The sequence below is a fragment of the Mastigoproctus giganteus genome, chromosome 1 (assembly GCF_048544385.1).
Source record: "Mastigoproctus giganteus isolate SK-2022 chromosome 1, ASM4854438v1, whole genome shotgun sequence".
NCBI classification, from domain to species: domain Eukaryota; kingdom Metazoa; phylum Arthropoda; class Arachnida; order Uropygi; family Thelyphonidae; genus Mastigoproctus; species Mastigoproctus giganteus.
The window spans coordinates 158,576,971-158,598,486 of NC_143575.1; the positions used below are offsets into that span (position 1 = coordinate 158,576,971).

Below are 21,516 nucleotides of genomic sequence, written 5' to 3' on the forward strand. Positions count from 1 at the left end.
TTCATAAACGACATTGATGAAGGGATAGAGGGCGTGATGTCTAAATTTGCAGATGATGTTAAAATTGGTAGAGTAGTTAATGATCACTGTCAAGCTGAGCTTCTTCAGAGAGACCTAGATAGACTTCAAGAATGGTCAGAAAAATGGCAGCTGTGCTTTAATCCAACAAAGTGTAAGGTATTACACCTGGGAAACAGTAATCCCAAAATAACTTATTCACTTGGTGGAGTTCAACTAAACCCAGTACTGGAGGAAAGGGACTTGGGTGTTACGATACGGTCAGACATGAAATTCTCTGAGCATTGTAAACAGGTTGCAAGGAAGGCCCATGGTGTCCTATCGATGATCTATCGAACTTTTGCAAGTAGAGATAGGGACGTGATAATCCCATTATATAAGGCCTATGTTAGACCACACTTGGAATACTGTGTTCAAGTATGGAGACCGCACCTAAAGAAAGACATCGAGCTTCTTGAAAGGGTGCAAAGAAGGGTAACTCGCCTGGTGAGATCGGCAAAAGGGCGTCCTTATGAAGAAAGACTTCGAATATGTGGGTTGCAGAGTTTGGAAACTAGACACCTTAGAGGAGATTTGATTGAGGTGTTTAAGGCTCTGAGAGGCATCAGTAAACTGAATGAGGACAAAATTTTCAAGATTATAAATGATGCTAGAACTAGGGGACATAAATTCAAGTTACGCGGGGAAATGTTTAGATTGGACTGCAGGAAGTTTTATTTTAGCCAGCGAGTTATAAATTACTGGAATAAGTTGCCTTCATGGGTGGTAGAGGCCGACAGTTTGGGGAAATTCAAAGGTCATCTGGATAGTACTTTCGGGTAAGGGAAGCGCATAGGATGATAGGATTAATTTCCTTTTTATTTAATTTTTAATTTCATTTTATTATTTTTATTTCTTTATTAATTAATATTATTTATTTATTTAATTTTTGTTTTTATCATTGTTTTGTTCGGATTTTTTTTTTTTTTTTTTTTTTTGGCTGGTGCAGCATAAGCCATAGGCTTTCTTGCACCATACGGCCGTTACTAATACTAATACTAATCTCTGGCCATTTTGCCCTAGGTAAAATTCTTAGGTAACATTTTTTTATTTTAGATAACCACTTGGCTAATATTGCCAATTCTTGATTTTCAGTAATGGTCTAACATTTAAAAATTGCTTAACAAATAGTGTTAAGATTAATCGACTTTTAAAAATTTTTTTTAAAGAGTTCTTTACTTAAATAAACTGAATATGCTAGTTTTTCTACATTTTTTGAGTATATTAGCAGTATTGTTAATTTAAAGAATTAAATTAATGAAATATATTTTATTAAAGTAAATTGGACAAGGTACCTGGCAGGCAAGATGTGAACTAGTTTCAGAAGAGAAACTCCATGTGAAAATGAAATTCTTTATTCTGGGCAAGTTATGACAACATTAAAGCAGATTTTTTTATAGATTTCTCTATTCCTACTTCAGTGGAGATTTACCATTATACTTAAGTTTTTAAATTGGCAAATCAGTACAAGAAACAAGTTAGCTGAAACTAGTAGTAGGAAACAAATGTTCCATAACTCTACAAGTGTCAAAATAGATCCATATAGTCTCTTATGAGTTTACAGTCAGAGTGGCAGCCTTTCAATGCATGTCTTAAACTGCTCCTTTTTTGTTATACCTCCATTAACACATTTCTGAGCCTGGATTATGATTCTAGACCAGGACTTGGAAAGTGGTATAATTTGCCTCAGGGGCTCACATCTGGTGAGTGTGTGCTTGGCAAACCTAGGGTCCTGAGCTGGATATATTATCATTCTTCTCTTTCTTGGTGATTCCCTTCTACTTCTCTCTCTCTCTCTCTCTCTCTCTCTCTCTCTCTCTCTCTCTCTCTCTCACCCCCCCCCTATTTCTCAGAGTAACATGGACTTTTTTTTTTTTTTTTTTTTGGCTGGTGCAGCATAAGCCTCAGGCTTCCTTTGCACCATATGGCTAATAATAATAACTTGCATGATTACAATGCATTGCCAAGAATATTCAAGTTGAACCTGTAGGAGTTTAGTAGAGTAAATTACTTCTCTTGTAGGGCGTATAAATTATTTGTGGACAACAGTCCACATATAATTTATTTGTGCTTTGACTGTTTTTGTTCGTTCTGTGTTAATTTATAAACCTGCACTGAGGCAGGATTGGAAACAACAATCTGAAATTTTACCATAATTCTGTACATGACTCTCCAAAATAAAGTATTTCATTTAGAGAAAATGCTTAGTCCCACCTAATCTTTATAAAATTTCTTCAAAGCCTAACTTGGCATTGTTGCCGTCACCTATCCAGGCATATAACTCATAGCTAAAATAAAGGGGAAGAAGTTTTATTACATTATTTATTGAAGTATAAAAAGTTATTCATTTTTAATAAGCATGCTTTGCTGTATAAAGACTGTATACAGTCTTTGCTGACTGTATTCCAGAAAATTCTTTCTGGTGAACCAGTGAATGTAAAGGATAGTATTCTCTTTGTGTTATTTTTATTATATTATTATTAATTATTATTTTTATTTTTTTACTGAAGTTAGAAGTTAAATGTTATTTAATTCATTAAATAGTTGAAGATTATAATTAACTTTTGGATGTTCATTATTGAAATTCAGTTTCTTCGGTTCCCAATTAAAGCAATCCTTTATTTCTAATTAAAATATTACAACATTAAAGAAAAGTACAGGTCAGAGCTGATTTAAATTTTTTTCATCTATGGAAAATTATTCTTGTATCATTTTTAATTTAATAGCTCAGGTGCTTTATGTAACTGTATAGAAGCAGTTTAATTTGAGTATGTGATGGAATGAACTTGACATCCTATGCTAACAAGAAAGATATATAGAGCACTGGTAAACCTTTTATTAAACTGTTACATTTTTACCTTTCAGTTCTTCACATCACTCCTTGGTTACCAGAAATACAGTGCAACCTTGATATGATGTGGGTGTCTGGCTACAACTTTAATACATGCGTTAAGTGTTTTTTAGCCAAAAAAATTTTCCCCCAGTTTTTTAATAAAAATATACTTTATTTACTAATGTAAACAGTGTATTTATTTAATACACTTTACTTTAGTACAAGGGGGAGGTTAAAAAATTATTTGTATTCACCCAGAAGTACTTGTGATGGAAGTTTGAAACAAACACTCACTCACTCTTTCAGGGTAACTTGTGAATTTTTTTTGGCTTGTGCAGCATAAGCCTCAGATTTCCTTGCACCATATGGTTAATAATAATTATTACACTTTTTCAACATCGTCACCAGTGAGAAGTGGTAAAAATGACACATTTTTGCCACTTCTCAATGTACTTCTGCAGGCCAGTTTTGTAGAAGTCCTGTGACTCCTTTAAACCACACACTTTTAAAGCTTTCCCTATTATTATTTTTTTTTTTATAGCAACATGTAGCTTTATATAGGTTGGAATAATAATTCACCATCACAGCCTTTTTGAAGGTAATCTGTTAGTATTACCATGCTGATCCCAAAAAAACTGAGCATCATCTTGCCATCACTGCATTGCACCTTTGCCTTTTTTTGGGGAGGGGGCCCAGTGATTCTCCATGCTTCCATTGTTTTGTTATTTGTTTAATTTCAGGATCATAGTGATAGATCCAAGTTTCATCCATGGTGACTAGCCATGAAAAAAAACTCCTTGCTTTTCCTGGCATATAGACAGCATTTCATAGGCCAGCGTTTCCCAAACTTTTTTAGTCGTGGAACACTTTCCATCTCACAATATATTTGCAGAACACTTATATATTTACAGAACACTTATATATTTACAGAACACAAGTTTAGCAGGAGCCAAAGAACTGTTTGCTAGTATTTTGTTACATACGATGCACTGTGCATCAGGAACATCTTAATTTCCAACACATGCAAAGCCGAAATTCAAATAACTGTCATCATTGGTTCCTATTTTTCCACTTTGAATTTTTGGGGAACAAAAGGCTGCGATTGTTCATCCTCACTTTGAAGTGTTTGTTTTCATTGACCACAGTTGCAATACTTAAAGTACTTGCTTTTAAAGTTCCTTTTTTAAACCACAAATCCATGGTCATTTATTTTAATGATATTTCAAAATACTGATAATTATCGAAAAAATATTTATACAAGGAAGCGAGTTTAGTTATGCTTACTAGTTTTCCACACTACTACAGAACTAATTTCGCAATTGTGAGGACAGTCACCACCAGCACTGTGTAAACATGCAAGAATGTGTCAGCTGAAGGCTACTTTGTTTCATCCACCCGAACGTTGCATGATATTGGTTTGCTTCCCCCTCTACCTCAACCCATGTAAAAGGTAACTTTTATTTTAATTTTTAAATTATTAATTATGATTTTTCATGGAAATCTAGTGTTCTGCAGAACACAGTTTGGGAAATGCTGTCATAGGCATATGTGCCCTTTCCTCCTTGTCAGAAGTATGGGAACCAGTTTAGCAGACACTACTCATATGTAGCTGTTGATTAATAATGTTCTCCATAAACTCTGCACTAATTTGGAACTTTTCAGCTAATTCTTTGACACTAATATGGCGATCTTCCTGGATTATGCTGCTGCAACAGGATCTGGAAAGGTTGAGCAGATGGGCTGATAGGTGGCAAATGAAGTTTAACATTGATAAATGTAAAGTACTAAACATGGAAAACAGCAACCCCAGAGCAACGTATCAACTCTGTGGTACTACACTGACAGTGGTAGAGAATGAAAGGGACTTGGGGGTGGTTGTGCAGGCAGATATGAAGTTCTCTGAGCAGTGCAGACGGGCTGCAAGAGTAGCTCATGGAGTATTGTCAATGATATACAGGAATTTTTCCAGCAGGGATAAGGAGGTGATTATTCCATTGTATAAGGCAATGGTCAGGCCACACCTAGAGTACTGTATACAGGTCTGGAGGCCTCATTTCAAGAAGGATGTAGAGCTGCTGGAACGAGTACAGAGAAGGGCAACAAGATTAGTGAATGGAACAAAGGGGTGCTCTTACGAAGAAAGGCTTAAGTTTTGCAAATTACAGTGTCTGGAGACTAGGCACCAGCGAGGTGATCTGATAGAGGTGTATAAAGCCTTGAATGGTTTAAGCATGCTCAATGCTGATGGGATTCTTCCTCTAGCTCAGAAAAATCACCTGAGAGGGCATAAATTCAAATTGAGGAAAGACAGATGTAGGATAGACGTGCGGAAATTTGCCTTTAGCCAGCGGGTGGTTGGTTGGTGGAACAGACTTCCATCCCTTGTGGTGGAGGTTGATAGCCTAAATAAGTTTAAGGCTCAGCTGGACAGGTATTTTGAACGAACAGAGGGGTGAAGTGGAAGTGGGTTTTTTTTTTTTTTTTTTTTGGCTAATGCTGCATAAGCTTGCTTTCTTGCATCAAATGCCTCTGCTAATGCTAATGCTAATTATACTATTAAATGTTTTAATTTATGCATATTCCCATACAATTGCTCACTGTTATAATGAGCGTAGTGCTACACAGATATACCGTACAAATTTGGTAACTATGCAAACATTCTTAATTCTCAGGTAGTTGAAAAAACCCAATTCTTGGAATAGACAAAAATTAAAAGGGCAATGTAGCTTTTATGATCTGCATTGGATATGCACCCAGTTTATGACATTGTCCTTTCGGGGACAGGGGCTATACAATAGTGAATTGGCATTCCGCTTGTCACATTACCCTATTTATAGATTGTCTTGTATTCACTGAACCATAAATTTATTTCGGGACTTCTAAGAATTTTGGAAACAGGACTTCTAAGAACTTTGTATGATCACTTTACTGTCATTCTAAAGTAAAATCAGTTAGAAATGAACCATTCCTTCGGAAAAATGTCTACTAACAAAAGAAAGTGTCTTGATTTGCAAAAATGTCGAAATTATTTGTGAGTTAGAACATGGTGCAAAAAGGTTTTCTTTGTCCTCTTCGACAGTATCAACATTGTGGAAGAATAAACATGTTTACATATCGGCACTGGAAAAGAACGTAACCAAAAGGGAAAAAAAAAAAAAAAAAAATTAGATAGTATGAGGTTACAAACGTCAAAGAAGCATTGCTTCAAATAGTTCACTACACAAAGAAGTGCTGAATTTTCAATAGACAGTCTGATCTTGAAGGCTCAAGCAGAGAAATTTGCTAAACAATTTCGCCACAATGATTTTGCATGTAAAAATGGTTGGCTGAATCGATTTAAAAATCAAATACAAGCACATTAATACAAATAATATGTAGGTATATACTAATATTATTTTTTTCTCTCTAATATTTCTTTTGTTTTTTGAACCTATCTTTTTATTAAGTTGTTAAAAAAAATAGGAGGTAGATTTAACTCATCACTGATATAGCGAGTAATGGTTATAACAAGGAAATTTTGCCAGTCCCTTGATGCTCATTGTAAGCAAGTTCGGCTGTATATGCTATAACCCAAATAATTTTTGATTCTTCCAAAGAATTTTGAATCTAAAAATGAAAACTAAAAAGTACTTACCACAAGAACAATAAAATCGAACCATATAATCATGGCATGGTTTATTTTTTGGTTGCAAATCATTGTAACAAACCAGTCCAAATGATTTTGAGCATTTCAGTCCAAAGTCCATGGAATTATTATAATCGACTAATCTGTCATTGATATAAGTTTTACATTCAATATCAGTTATCAGTTCATCAGGGCAGAAGTCATACCCATGATCTCTAATCTGGACAATTGTTTCCTCATCTCCACTTCCAGTTTTTGGATTATCAGTATTAAAATACTCAGTCCACTGGGGCACACAAGCTGGTAAAACTGTTGTTACTGGAATGACTGCAGGTGTGGTAAGAGGAGCTAGTAAATAGATTGTATAAGTTATATTTATATACTGTTATATATAAATATATATATAATTCTCCAATTGCAAATATATATAAATAGCTAACAAAGAATATGTACAAAATTTTAGATCAAAATTTTTTACCATATTTTTCAAAAATTCATCTGTATCAAAACTTGGTTTTGCTTCCAAATATCTTCTTATAAAAAAAGCAGAATCAGAGAGAGAGAGAGAGAGAGAGAGAGAGAGAGGTGAGTTGTATAAGGATGAAAAGATGGAGAACATTTGATAGCCTAAAATTCATAGTGGTGCCCTAAGACTGGTATAAAAAAATTACTTTATAACAAAACACTAATTTCACAATACAAAAACTGACAAAAGTAAATATCCATACATAATTTCTAATGGGGGAACCAGCACCTTCAATGGCTTGTAAAGTGTGAGAATATTAATGTTAACAAATTCAGTTATTACTGTATATATTGGGCAAGGTGCCTCTTTTTGCATGTAGCTGTAAGCAAACTGGATTTTCTACTTAGTGTATTGATTTCATAATGGTGGAGGTATTTTGAGAGGAGTTATCTTCATATTGCACTATTTAAATAAAAAGCACTGCTCCAAAAAGTACGGGCTCACATCTGGTGAGTATGGACTTGGCACACCCAGGGTCCTGAACCGTATATCATCATTCTTCTCTTTCTTGTGATTCTCTCTCTCTCTCTCTCTCTCTCAGGGTAATTCAGAATTATTATTTTTTTTTTTTTTGCCCAGTGCAGCATAAGCCTCAGACTTCCTTGCACCATATGGCTAATAATAATAATAATAATAACAGTAATAAATTAGAATAATAATAATAATAATAATAATAATAATAATAATAATAATAATAATAAATTTGAATAATAATAATAATAATAATAATAATAGAAATAAATTAGAATAATAATAATAATAGTAATAAATTAGATGGCGCCTCCGTAGCTAGGTGGGAAGGAGCAGCAGTGCGTAGCACACGCTTCTTGATTAGACCGGGGTTCGAGCCCGTCACCACCAAATACGGATGATGCGGAAAGGTCAGGGAATGACCACCGCATATCCCGGAGTAATATGGACTTAGTTGCTAATGCTCCTAAAAACCAAACAACAACAATAAATTAGAATAATAATAATAAAAAATGAATAGTAATAAAAATTAATGAAATAAATAAACATCGTGAAAGTTGCTCCAAGGGACCTACCTACTCCAAGGTTGGAGTGGCGGCTAAGGCAGATTGTGGCACCATCTGGCATCACTCGCGAGAACTACCACTGGACATAAGCCAAAGCTAAACAGGTCCACCTCCATAGATGGATGATGTTGCAGAGAAATATTAATCATACTGCATCGAGTGTGGCGCAGGATAAAGTCACTCACGTTCAGGCTTTAGGCATAGAGGTCGGTTCGAAAAATCAGAGACGGTCTCCCGAGGAAGACAGTGGAGCAAGTGGTGCTGTCCCCCCATATGGCTACCACAAGAGAAGGGCAAAACCATCTAGCCCCACTAACTGGAATTGCTTCCTGCACAACTGCCCACGTGACCGCCCAGGAAGGAAGAAAATGGAAATGCATGAAATGGAGCATTGAAATGAATACATACATCATGCAAGTGTACTACAAAATAACGAAGCTGGAGACCGATATGACAACTTACAGGGCGAGACTACATACCAAGCGGCTAGAACGATTCCCGGATATTCAGGTCACCAAACAGCAAATAGCGGACCAGAGAAGAACCATTATCATGAAGAAGCTGATAGCTCCTGCAATCTTGGAAAAAATCAAGCAGGGCATGAGCGATCAGCTACAAAGGATAAAGAATATGGAAACAGAAGCTGAAGTGGAAACAGAGGAGGTCATGATATCCAGAATAGAGGATGAGTGGAAGTAGGCCTTAACAGAATTTGAAGGAATGGACCCCACAAAGACTCACGTGATACCGAAGCAGAGGCTGAATAGAACCTTGTGGAGAGTCACAGACCATCTGAATTGGTACATAATACTGCATTACCTCAATAGCAATGGTGCAATACTGGAGGCCACCCACACAGCAGTGTATTGTGCTGCGGTAGCAGCCACAAGGATTAATGGAAGAGAAGCGAGAAGACCAGTAGCAGAAGAACCAAAAGCAGAAGAAACCACCAGCTTGTGAAAGAAGACTTCAGCAGAAGATAGAAGAATTAAGAGTCAAGATAGGCCAATTGACCCAGTACCATTGGGGCAATAGGAGTAAGAAATTAATTGGAAAAGTGAAGAGCATCCTCAAGAGAGACAGTGTCCACAGCAAACACGAGACAAAAAAATCAGAGAATAGAAGAGTACTTGGACACATTGAAGCAGAACCTCCTTGCACTCAACAAGAGACTACACTGATACAAAGAGAATTCCCAGAGGAAAATAAACAACCAAATCTTCAATGAGGAACAAAGAGGCTTCTACAGGAATCTCGGAGAAGACGAGAAAGAAGGGAGCGGACCACCTGAGAAGAAGTCGATTGAGGAGTTCTGGGGAAACATATGGAGAAGAGAAGTAAGACATAAGAGCCTAGCCACCTGGATAGAACTAGAATGCAAGAAAAACAAGGATGTACAAGAAATGAGAGGGTGGGAGATTCAGGAAGAAGAAGTAAAACAGATGATAAAGAACTCTCAGAACTGGCGAACTCCAGAAATAGGTAACGTCCACAACTACTGGTACAAGAAGCTCACTTGCAAACACAAGCACTTGGAAGAGCAGTTCACCCGAATGATAAAGCACCCAGAGACAATCCCAAAATTTCTCACTCAAGGAATCACATATCTGAAGCCTAAAGATGAAGATACAAGAAACCTGGTGAAATATAAGCCAATCACCTGCTTCCCAACAATATACAAGATCCTGACCAGCTGCATAACCAGGAAGATAACAGACCCCTTTGAGAGCCAGAACATAATGGCCGAACAGCAGAAAGGATGCAAGGAGCAATTAACCATAGATGCTGCGGTTATGGAGCAAGCCTACAAGAAGCGCCGCAACATGTACACAGCCTACATCAATTACCATAAGGCCTTCGACTACATGCCTCATAGCTGGCTAATAGAGGCGCTGAACATCTACAAAGTCAATCCAATAGTGACAAACTTCCTAGCAGAAATGGTGGCAAAATGGAGTACCACCATTAGGGTCAAAAACATCGCAACCAGGCCAATCCCCATCAGGAGAGGAATCTTTCAGGGAGATGCCCTGAGCCCATTGTGGTTCTATCTAGCACTTAACCTGCTATCTGCCATGCCCAACAGTAGCAAATATGGATATAATCTCAAGGAAGGAAGGAAGAACCTGTACACCATCACCCACCTGATGTACATGGATGACATCAAGCTCTACGTGGGAACTCAGAAGCACCTTCAGCAACTACTCCAGGTCACCGAAGAATTCAGCAATGATATTAGGATGGAATTTGGTCTAGACAAATGCAATACCCACGTATTGCATCAGAGAAAATTAGTCAACCAAAACTACCAGCTGCTGACTGGTAAAGAGATCGAAGCCATGGCAGGAGAGTTTTACAAATACTTGGGGATGATGCAGGCTCAGCAGTTACATCACAAGGAAATTAAGGCCTGCCTGATCGAAAAATACCATCAGAGACTCAGAAGCCTGCTGAAAGCAAAGCTGAATGGAGGGAACAAAGCCATAAACACCTACGGAGTCCCAGTGCTAACATACTCCTTCGGGGTCATAGATTAGACTAACATCGAGTTGGAGGATATCATGAGAAAGACAAGGACAATGATAACCAAGAGCCACCAACACCATCCGAAATCTGCTGTAGAGTGACTGACAATTGGCCAGGAAGAAGGAGGAAGGGGCCTGATAGACCTCATTGAGCAACAGAAGACAGCGATAGTTAACCTGAAGGATTACTTCCAGAAACACACAGCAGCACTCCACCAGGGCATAAGGAAGATAGACAAGCGGTATACCCCCACTCAACCCAAGCAAGGAGTCTCCCCCACACAACCAGGAGGTACAAACGAAGCTAGAAAGATGGGCAGAGAAGACACTCCATGGCGGCCACTACAATGATCTCCATCAAGATGACATAGATAAAACTGCTTCCAATGCATGGCTCACAAGCAGGAAGCTCTTCCCCGAGACTGCAGGATTCATGGTCACCATCCAAGACCAGATAATCAACACCAGAAACCACAAAAAATACATCGTCAAGGTGCCTGGAGTGTTTGATGACACATGTCGACGATGCCACCTGCCCTCAGAAACAATCCAAGACATCACCGCGGGATGAAAGGCACCTAGACTGAGTACACTCATAGATATGACCAGGCAGCCAGGATAATACATCAGAAGCTAGCAAGGAAATACCAGTTGATCGAAGAAAGTGTCACATACTACAAGTACAAACTGCAGGCAATACTAGAGACCCCAACCCACAAGCTGTACAGGGGCTGTGCCATAATAACGGATAGGACAATCCTGCACAACAGACACAACATAATCCTTGTAGATAAGAAGGAAAAGGCTACCTATCTGATTGACATAGCGGTACCCAACACTGGCAACCTGCAGAAAACTCATGGGGAAAAAATCAGGAAGTACACAAACCTAAGACAGGAAATCAAAGAGATGTGGCATATGCAACAAGTAACAACCATCCCAATCATCATGCCAAAGACTCTACATAACAGCCTAGCAGAAATAGGCCTCCCAGCGAACACCTACAAGGAACTCAAGAAAGCTGCAATCCTGAACACCTGAACACCAGACAACTGTTTGTTTTTAGAATAAAAACAAACAGTTGTCTGGTGTTCAGAAATGTCTGTTAAATTTGCACTTGAGCTCGAAAATATTAATAACTATAACATTAATATCTGGCTACAGAAAAGATTAATTAATCTTTTATTAATTAAAGATTAAATATATTTTCTGTTAAAAGTTAATCCAATACAATCAAATACTATGTATCCTATTTCTCATTGATTCTGATGTGTCAATGCCACAATTAATTTCAAATGTGGTTGATGGTTGGCAAAAAAACCCATTTTTCTCTGCGTCACATTAAAATTCAGGGTGATTCTTGTAGATTTGACATTGCTAAATTCAAATATGGCAACCTTATTGCTGTAACACAGAACAATTTTAAGGGAGAACGGATTAAAGTAAAAAACTAAGTTTCTAATAAAAAAGATTTCATATATTTTAAGACAATGTTATATACAGTATTAAATATTGAACAATGGGTCTATTAACCTTATACCATTTACAAAAATCTTTATCTCATAATAAACACTTATTTTGTCATTTTTTGCCTTTTATAATCATCCACTGGTGTCTGCTATACGAGATTGCAATAGCATTTGGACAACACATTTGGAATCCATTTTCCCTGGTATCTTTTTTCCATTTGAGAAATATCTTAGTGAAAACTTTCACCATGTGCATAAGAGACAGCTCCAAAGTTTTCAAGAAAAAAGTTGAAATGGGAATATAGGAAATGAAGGTTTAATGATGTTGCATCCTAACACTAAAATTAGCTCATCCACAATTTCACTATAATTTTGTGATTTTTCTTTGCCTAAAAAGTTTTAGCAAACATTTTTGAATGCCTTCCAGGCTTTTATTTCTGTAGCATTTTATTTTTTGGTGTATTCCTCATCATGGAATAGCAGTTTGATTTGAGGACCCACAAAATTTCCCTCTTTTATTTTGGCCTCACTGATTTGTGGAAACTTTTGCCTCAAACAAGAAAATCCTTCTCTTTTTTGTCCATCGCATTCACAAATATTTTTATCAAACCTAGCTTGATGTGCCAATGGAGGTCAACAGATTTTTGGCTTATGCACCAAAGGAGTATGTGCTACATTATCTGGCCTGGTGTAGTTTCTGAATGGGCTTGCTATTTTTTTTACCTGTAGTGGTAATCCTTCACTTAGCTGTCCCACTCACATTAAAAGCAGCGGTATTTAGTTTGTTTGTTATTTGGATTTTAGGAGCATTAGCAACTAAGGCCATATTGCTCCGGGATATGTGGTGGTCATTCCCTGATCTTTCCGCATCCTCCGTATTTGGTGGTGACGGGCTCGAAGTATTTAGTGTATCCACCTTGCAACCCAGTCAGCAAAGCTACCACTTTTAGGTCAGCCCAGATATTCCATTTGTATTCTTGATAGCATATTTTTTGCAAAAGAACCTGTAGGTTCTTGTAAGTTTCCTTCATATGAACTGTCCAGTTAGGGATGGTACTTTGAAGGACAGGACAGCCCTAAGTGGTGAAGACATTTATGAAGGTGTTAGTTTGTTTGTTATTTGGTTTTTAGGAGCTTTTGGTTTTGGGTTTTTTTTTTTTTTTTAGGAGCATTAGCAACTAAGGCCATATTGCTCTGGATATGCGGTGGTCATTCCCTGACCTTTCTGCATCTTCCATATTTGGTGGTGATGGGCTCGAACCCCGGTCTAATCAAGAAGCATGTGCTACACACTGCTGCTCTTTCCCACCTGGCTACGGAGGAGCCAAAGGTGTTAGTTTATGCTTATCTAGTACCACCATGTTATTTCAAAATGTTATGTACCAGCAGGTCCACAGAGTGGCCATGGGTTCACCTATTAGTGCAATTATAGCCAATTTAGCCATGGAAGAGTTCGAAGACAGGATGCTGGGGAGCTCTAGTACATCCCCATTATGGGCGTGGAAGAGGTATGTCAATGAAACGTTTACAGTAATACACAGAGGATACAAAACAGAACTACTTAATTGGTTGAAAACTGTTTCACCCTATATTCAGTTAACTCAGAAGTTGAGCTGGGGGGGGGAACTCTTCCATTCCTAGATGTGTGTGTGTGTGTGTGTGTGTGTGTGTGTGTGTGTGTGTGTGTGTGTGTGTGTGTGTGTGTGTGTGTGTGTGTGTGTGTGTGTGTGTGTGTGTGCGTGCGTGTGTGTGTGTGTGTCTACAGAGAAGGCCGGCACTTGAAAACTAAGGTTTAGAAAAAACCTATGTGTCGTGGACAGTACACATACTTTAAAACTGCTCAGGCCAGTTTCCACAAAAATAGTGTGGTTAAGGCCTTAATGGGAAGAGTGCGGTCCCACTGCACTTCATCTGGGGAGAAGGGGGTGACGAGACTAAATGGGTTATGGCTGACCCAGTAATGTGTGGTTACCCCCAGAGCATTATTGAGGGGGGGGTGTTTAAGAGATATGAGTAGCATTCGCATGGATGTTTTTACACCTGTTGCCATGGCATACATTCCCTACTATCCGGGCATTTCAGAACCCATTTCCCTTATTTTACGTTTGTGTAAGATACACTATGTGCAGCTGCCGGGTCAGAGCCTGCACACAATAGTGTCTGCAATCAAAGATCCTATTGTGGGTAATAACACTAGTGGGGTCGTATATGAAATTGAGTGTCCGGATTGTGGGGAATGTTGTGTGGGGGAAACGAAACGTAGGCTGCGTGATTGCCTTGGGGGAACACAATAGGGCCCTCAAGACAGCCAATTACATGGGTTCAGCCATAGCTGAATATGCCTGGGAAACTGGGCATGGCATTACAGCTAAAGAAGCTGTGATCGTGAATAGAGTGCATGGCTTTTGGAACCAGAAATGGCTAGAGAGTTTAAGGATATGTTCGTCTGTATAAACTATGCAGACTATAGTGTCCAGACGAATGTCTGGATGCAATAGTCTTAATAGGGATAAGGGTTGTAGCATTCATCCACTCTTTGAAGCCCTTACCCTAAGGAGAGACGAACAGTTTAGAGTGGTTCGTTCCATTTCCGGTTCCAATGCACGAAAAGTGGACCACGCGCTGGTGCCATAGCTCGTGTCACGGACCTGCTGGACATATGTGTACATATATAGATTGTTGGATAACCTACAACCATTATTGCTGATGAAGGTGGCCACTGCTGCCGAAAGCTCCTGTTTTAGTGGTTTTTAGTGATTTTAAACATCTTTTTAGCACTTTTAATTTTATATTTTATTCTTGTTATATTCCATTTTATTTTTGTTATATACCATTTTATTTTGTTTTATTATTATTATAATATACAGTTTATATAGTCAGTATATGTATTTTTGTTTTTTGTTTAATAAAGGCATTTTATTGATTTCAGTCAGTGTTTTAGTAGCATCATAGATAAATCATAGAGTTCCTGACTCCAAAGGCTTCTTCAATGATATCAATATTGTTTTTTTTTTCATCCAGTTCCTTTGTTACTGTAGCACAGTATGCAATCAGATCAGTCAGACAAGATTTGTCCTTAAGGTAGGATTTTCAATGTAATTTATGATTTTATGCAACACTTTTTTTGGTAAATGATGCTAACAGTATTGGCCACTTTATAAATGGGGCTGTCATTCATTTCTTTGCATAATATGTCTACATAAAGTTTTTTTACAAATTATAACAATATTGTTAGTCATTTTATCTGTACTAGTGATAAACATATTCTGCATATCTTTAATATGCTTACATAGACTTTTCATAACATATTGTTTAAAGTTTTTATAGTAACATGTATTGTCGCTAAAATGTGAATTAGTAACGTGTATTGTTGCTTATTGTCATTATAGTAACGTGTATTGTTGCTTAGAGGTATTAATACATATGTGAAATGCTTTCATATGTATATGTCATACTTGTATATCATTTTGTATCCAAGCTGTAATAAATCCCTTTTAATAGTATTTTAGATTCCATCTGGTTTATATTTGGCAAATATTATTAACGATTTCTTGAAAATGGTGCAATAGCCTTAGTTTAGAGCAAATTTATAATGTTGCTGTCTCAATTAAGAGACGTTTATTTTGCCATTGCCTCCAAAGGCATACTTTATAATAATGAAAAATCAGCATAAGATGTTGAAGGAGTCTAAATAGGGATAAACAGTATTAATATATGTTAATTCTGCAGATATCCACTAGGGAAAGCTTTTTGTAGTAGGAAAGAATACAAAATTCTGCTTCAAGGGTATGTTAAAATTGTCTCTGTAATTTATCAAGCAAACAGACATGTGGATCAGTCAAAAACTCTTGAGTGATTAGTTTGATCATCATTTTGTGCCAAAAGCCAGGGAACATACCAAGAATGTAGGATTAGCAGATGATGAAAAAATCTTGTTGCTTGTTAACTACATATTTCATTCAGAGAAATTGTCAGTTTTTCAACATTTTTGCTGCATATTTGTCACCAAACTGTATGTCTTTGATTCAGCCCACATAAACAAAGTTGTATGGTGCGTAGCAAATGCTTCAAATAATTCTAAACCAACAGCTCTGAAACAGTGTTGGAGCAATATTTTTCCAATGTTGATTATTGGCCAATGAGGCTTGCAATGATGATTTTCATGGACTTTAAGTATCTAAAGGGATGAAGTGATTCCATTCTATATAAGACTAAGTTAGAAGAATGGCCCAACTGTGACAAAAATACTCAAATTTCTTATACCCTCACTTATATCAGAAATTATCACTGCTGTTAGCAATGAGAATAAGAAAAGATGATGGCAGAGGCTATTTCTGTTGTGATGAGCTCGTTAATATTATGGAGAAAAAATTGTATACTGAAGAGGAACAGCAGTTTTTTACTGAAGAAGAACTTAGTAAAAGAACTTAGCCATCTTCTCCTTCACTATTTGCATTATCTGTTATGGCTAATCTCCATCATTTATGATGCCAAGTATAGTAGTTTGGCAAGAAAAGTATAGTAGTTTGGCATAATTTATGATGCCAAACTACTACACTTCCCTACAGATCAATGCATACTTTATGTTATATAAAATAATGGCATTTTTTTCCTATCATTTGATGAAAAAAATATCAAAGAGTTAAGGCAATTTGCATGTAAAACTAATATCCCACATCAGAAAATATTAAAACTTGCAAAGTACTCAAAATATTTTACTTGAATCACCTGCAAACAGTCCAGAAACCTATTACCAAAAGAGTTCTATTTAGAATAAATTTATTTAATAAATTTAACAGAAAAATAAATAAGTAAATTTAAAATAACTTCTATTTAGAATAAATTCTTGAAAAAACTTACGGAATCTATTACAGCCTAAGATTTCCATTCGGAGACTTATCCATCCTTTCCATTTATATGGTAATATCTTCACATATCTTGCTCTTATTGCATTATCAAACATACCAGTTACAGGAACATGCTGGCTTTGACTACCCTCAAAGATCTGTAATTTGTGAAATAAAAATTTAGTGTGCCAACTATAAACATTTACACAATAATTTACCTGAGATGTCTATAAATATATTTTACATAACTGTTTCAAGCACTATGTATTCCTACATTATGTCCTGGTATAGTATTAATGCCTCTTTACAATGCTTTGTCTGTAGTAGTTTCCTAATTTCATCACTCTATATGTAAAGCTAAACATTTTCCTAGCATGAATGTTCCCTTAGTAGGTGCATCCATTGGGGGGGGGGGCTTAGGCTCATTTACAGCTACCACATAAATATCACTTTCATAAAATCAGATTTGGCATTTTTTATATTCTGGTTTTAAATACACAAGGCATTTGATTTGTGCATGTTATAAATCTGTGATATATATATATACATATATATATATATATATGTAAGTGTGTCAAACAGTACATAACTGTAGATTGAAATTGGCTCAATGGTCAATGTGCAGCTATAATATTCTGCTTATCATATGACTGAATCCAAATGATGCCATGAAACACAGTCTTAACATAAATAAATAAAGAATCTTTATTGCCTATTAGAGAATACAGTACAGTAATCTCAATATCAAACAGTTAACAGTATAAATTTAAACTTCTGACCTTATACAGCTGTTTTGGGTTCAATCAGAAAAAAAACTTTTTTTCATTTAAATCATTAAAAATACTTTTATCATAAGTTCTGTTTCCACTGCAACCCAACTCACCTTAGTGCTGGCATTTTATTTGAAACAAATAAAGCTTATACCAAAATTCTTCACTGCTACATTCAAACAGAAATTCACATGTACTATAGTAATTACTACTGAATTGAAATTTGTCACTATATAAATTTAAAAATATTAAACCAGCATTTGTTCACATATTACTGTAAAAAAGCAATTATGTGGGAATTAACAAATCAATTAATTACATACAAACTGACAATTTGGCTAATGAATACAGGGATATTCTAGAAAAATAATGCAAGTTAGGTAGGAAGATATTTGTGCCTATAATTCTGCTAAGGCATAAAGCCTTATGGATTAACTTACAATCCAAGAGAACTTGCATTCCCTTTGTGAATGGGGGAGGGGGGATTTTCTTAATGTGGTCTTCCATAGTTGGCAGAAGGAACCTGACAAGTAAATATGGAATTCAGAGAAGATGCAGGAGTCTTCACTAATGCCAAACAAGAGGTCTTAAGGATATAGAGAAACTGCTAAAAGTTTTGGGGGTTAAAGTATTTGCTGCAATGATTCAAGTTAGGGACAAGGACCAAGGTTACATTTTTGCATTCTCTTTGAACATAGGGGTGTGTATAGAGTGTCTAAATTTTCAGGCATGAAAATCAGGACAAAAATAATTCTGAAGACGAAAAAAAAAATCAGGGCAAAACACACTCTGAAGAATAAAATCAGGACATTTGTTGACCCTTCTATAAAAGCAGGTGATGTAATTTTTACTGTGCTGGCAATTGCTAGCACAGTAAAAATTACATCACCTGCTTTTATAGAAGGGTTAATGTTAGCACTATTAATATTAACCCTAATATTAATAGTGCTAACATTTCATAAAAAGTTGTTAGCATGAAGTTGACAGGATGTTGCAGAACTTAAAAAGAAAAAGATATTGGTGCACCTTCAGATCTTCTGATCACAGAAAATACCCAAGGTTTGAATTCTGTCTTGATGGGAGGAACTTTCTTGTTTCTTTCCCCCTTTCGCCCACAATATGCTGAATCATTCAGTCTCAGGCAAGGGTTGAATGATTTTATCGCCCAGAAACTCAGATATTTTGTCCAGCAAGGAGAAAACAAACCAAATAAGAATGTATGCTATTACAGACACAATATACCGATGATGGCTTGAGATGGTTCTGCTTTGAGTGGTGAAACTACAATACCAGCAGGTCTGTTACCATGGTGGTTCCCAAAAATTCAGAGGACCCAACAGTTAATCTGGTATGGTTATACATTGTTGAATAAGGAGAAAATAAAATATTTGCTCTATGTTATCAATAATTATTGCTAGCATCTTCTGTTTGTTCAAATATATACATGGCTGAGGTTTCCAAAGTGAATATCATGACATCATGGAGCATTGTGTTGCAAATTTTGGCACCATATCAGCATTGTTTTCACTCTGATTTCCTTTCATTGTATATATTGATATAACTGATTGCTTGCTTAAAATGCAAATATTGATTAATATGTTAAAAAAATTATCACTTTTTCCCCCTACTTTGAAAGCTAATAAGTGATACAGTGAATTCATATATCTTGTTTACATGTTTGAGACAAGAAACAAAGGGGGCTGCATAGCATTAAAATGCACTAGGATATTGATTAAAAACAAAATTCTGCTGGAGTGTCTAATTAATTTTTGGCATATGAATAATATGTCGGCATCAAAAAATTTTCAAAACTGCTGATTTAAAGCATGAAAACAGTACAATATAATGTCAACAAGTAGTGCATAAGAAAGCCGAACATATAGTTTGTATTGATGCTTTATTACAACAGCATCATGCTCCAAAGATGTTAGATGTATAATGTATTAGTGTTGCTATTTATTATGATAATTGCATTTGCCATGCTAATTTAACAAAATCATATAATATTAATTTTAACACAGAATAGTAAGTATATTTATTGGCGCTTCCGTAGCCAGGTGGGCAGGAGCAGTAGTGGGCCCGCTTCTTGATTAGACTGGGGTTCAAGCCCGTGACCACCAAATACGGAGGATGAGGAAGGTCAGGGAATGACCACCACATATCCCCAGCCTGGATAAAGGGTGAGGGTTGGCATCAGGAAGGGCATCCGGCTGTAAAAATTGCATGCCAAAACAATAAAAATGCTGACCCCATATATAATGGGAAAAAGCAAGGACAAAAAAAAAAAAAAAAAAATATTAAGTATATTTATTAAAATAATTTTACATTTTGTAAAAAAAAATGGCATCCCCAAATCTTTTTTGAGAGACACAAGGACATTATGACCAAATTAAGGTATCAATCAATGTCCTCCTCATGGTTTGAGCATCTGTTCATTACCATTTTCACAGAAAAAAACAAATGAATAGGTGCTCAAACACAGCAAAAATTGGCCAAAAGAAAAAATTTACTTAAAGAAGCATAAGGCTATAAATCAGAATCTAGCATATAATAATTGAAGGCAAAATATAATCTGTCTATATAATATGGTCAATATTAGTGTTAAAATCAGCATTAAACATTAAACAGGCCACACGATGCAAATAAATGAACTTATTCTGCAACAACAACAACAAAAAAAGTCATCTAAAAGTAATAATCCAATTCTGCTTTGACTCTTGACAGAACCACTAATTCAAATACCTTATTGCGCAACTTATTCCAATGAATTCTTCTTTTACCTGCCAACATACACCTACTACACACAGGGAAGTGGAAAGTTAAAAAGACCTGGGGGTGATTGTACAGTCAAATATGAAGTTTGCTGAGCAGTGCAGACGGGCGGCCAGGGCAGGTCATGGAGTCTTGTCAATGATATATAGGAATTTTGCTAGCATGGACAGGGAGGTGATAATCCCGTTATACAAGGCAATGGTCAGGCCACACCTAGAGTACTGTGTATAGGGCAGGCTCCTCTGTAGCCAGGTGGGAAGGAGCAGCAGTGGGTAGCACATGCTTCTTGATTAGACCGGGGTTCGAGCCCGTCACCACCAAATACGGAGGATGCAGAAAGGTCAGGGAATGACCACCGCATATCCCGGAGCAATATGGCCTTAGTTGCCAATGCTCCTAAAAACCAAATAACAAAATAACAAAACTGTGTATAGGTCTGGAGGCCTCATTTTAGGAAGGATATAGAGTTGCTAGAACAAGCACAAAGAAGGGCAACAAGATTGGCAAGGGGAACAAAGGGGTGCTCTTACCAAGAAAGGCTTAAGTTCTGCAAATTGCAGCACCTGGAGAGTAGACACCTGTGATGTGATCTGATTGAGGTGTATAAGGCCTTGAATGGGTTGAGCAAGCTGAATACTGATGGGATTCTTTGTCTTGCTCAGACTAAGAACCTGAGGGGGCACATCTTCAAATTGAGGGAAGATAGTAGAATAGATGTGCGGAAATTTGCCTTTAGCCAGCAGGTAGTTGATTGGTGGAACACGCTTCCATCTTTTGTTGTGGAAGCTAATAGCCTAAATAAATTTAAGGCTGAGCTGGACAGGCAATTGGAACGAATGGAGGGATGAAAATGGGAGGGTTTTTTTGCTGATGCTGCATAAGCTTGCTTTCTTGCATCGTACACCTCTACAAATGCTAATGCTAATGATATTGATGAAGGTATATCAGGTTTAATGTCCAAGTTTGCAGATGATACAAAGGTTGGCAGGATTCTTAAAGACCATATGCTACTCCATCTGAATCTAGATAAGTTGGGCAAATGGGCTGAGAAGTGG

General features: G+C 36.8%; 1 protein-coding gene across 2 annotated transcripts in view; it reads right to left on the reverse strand.

Moving 5' to 3' along the window:
• Positions 1-21,516, reverse strand: part of LOC150091211 (hemocytin-like) — a 1,750,539-nt gene that overhangs the window by 999,013 nt on the left and 730,010 nt on the right. For both annotated transcript variants that reach the window (XM_090374755.1, XM_090374750.1), the window contains 2 exons: positions 16,933-17,077; positions 6,525-6,863 (listed from right to left, as the gene is read on the reverse strand). In XM_090374755.1, coding sequence (XP_090230881.1) covers positions 6,525-6,863; positions 16,933-17,077 — 484 coding nt within the window. The remainder of the gene's footprint in view (positions 1-6,524; positions 6,864-16,932; positions 17,078-21,516) is intronic.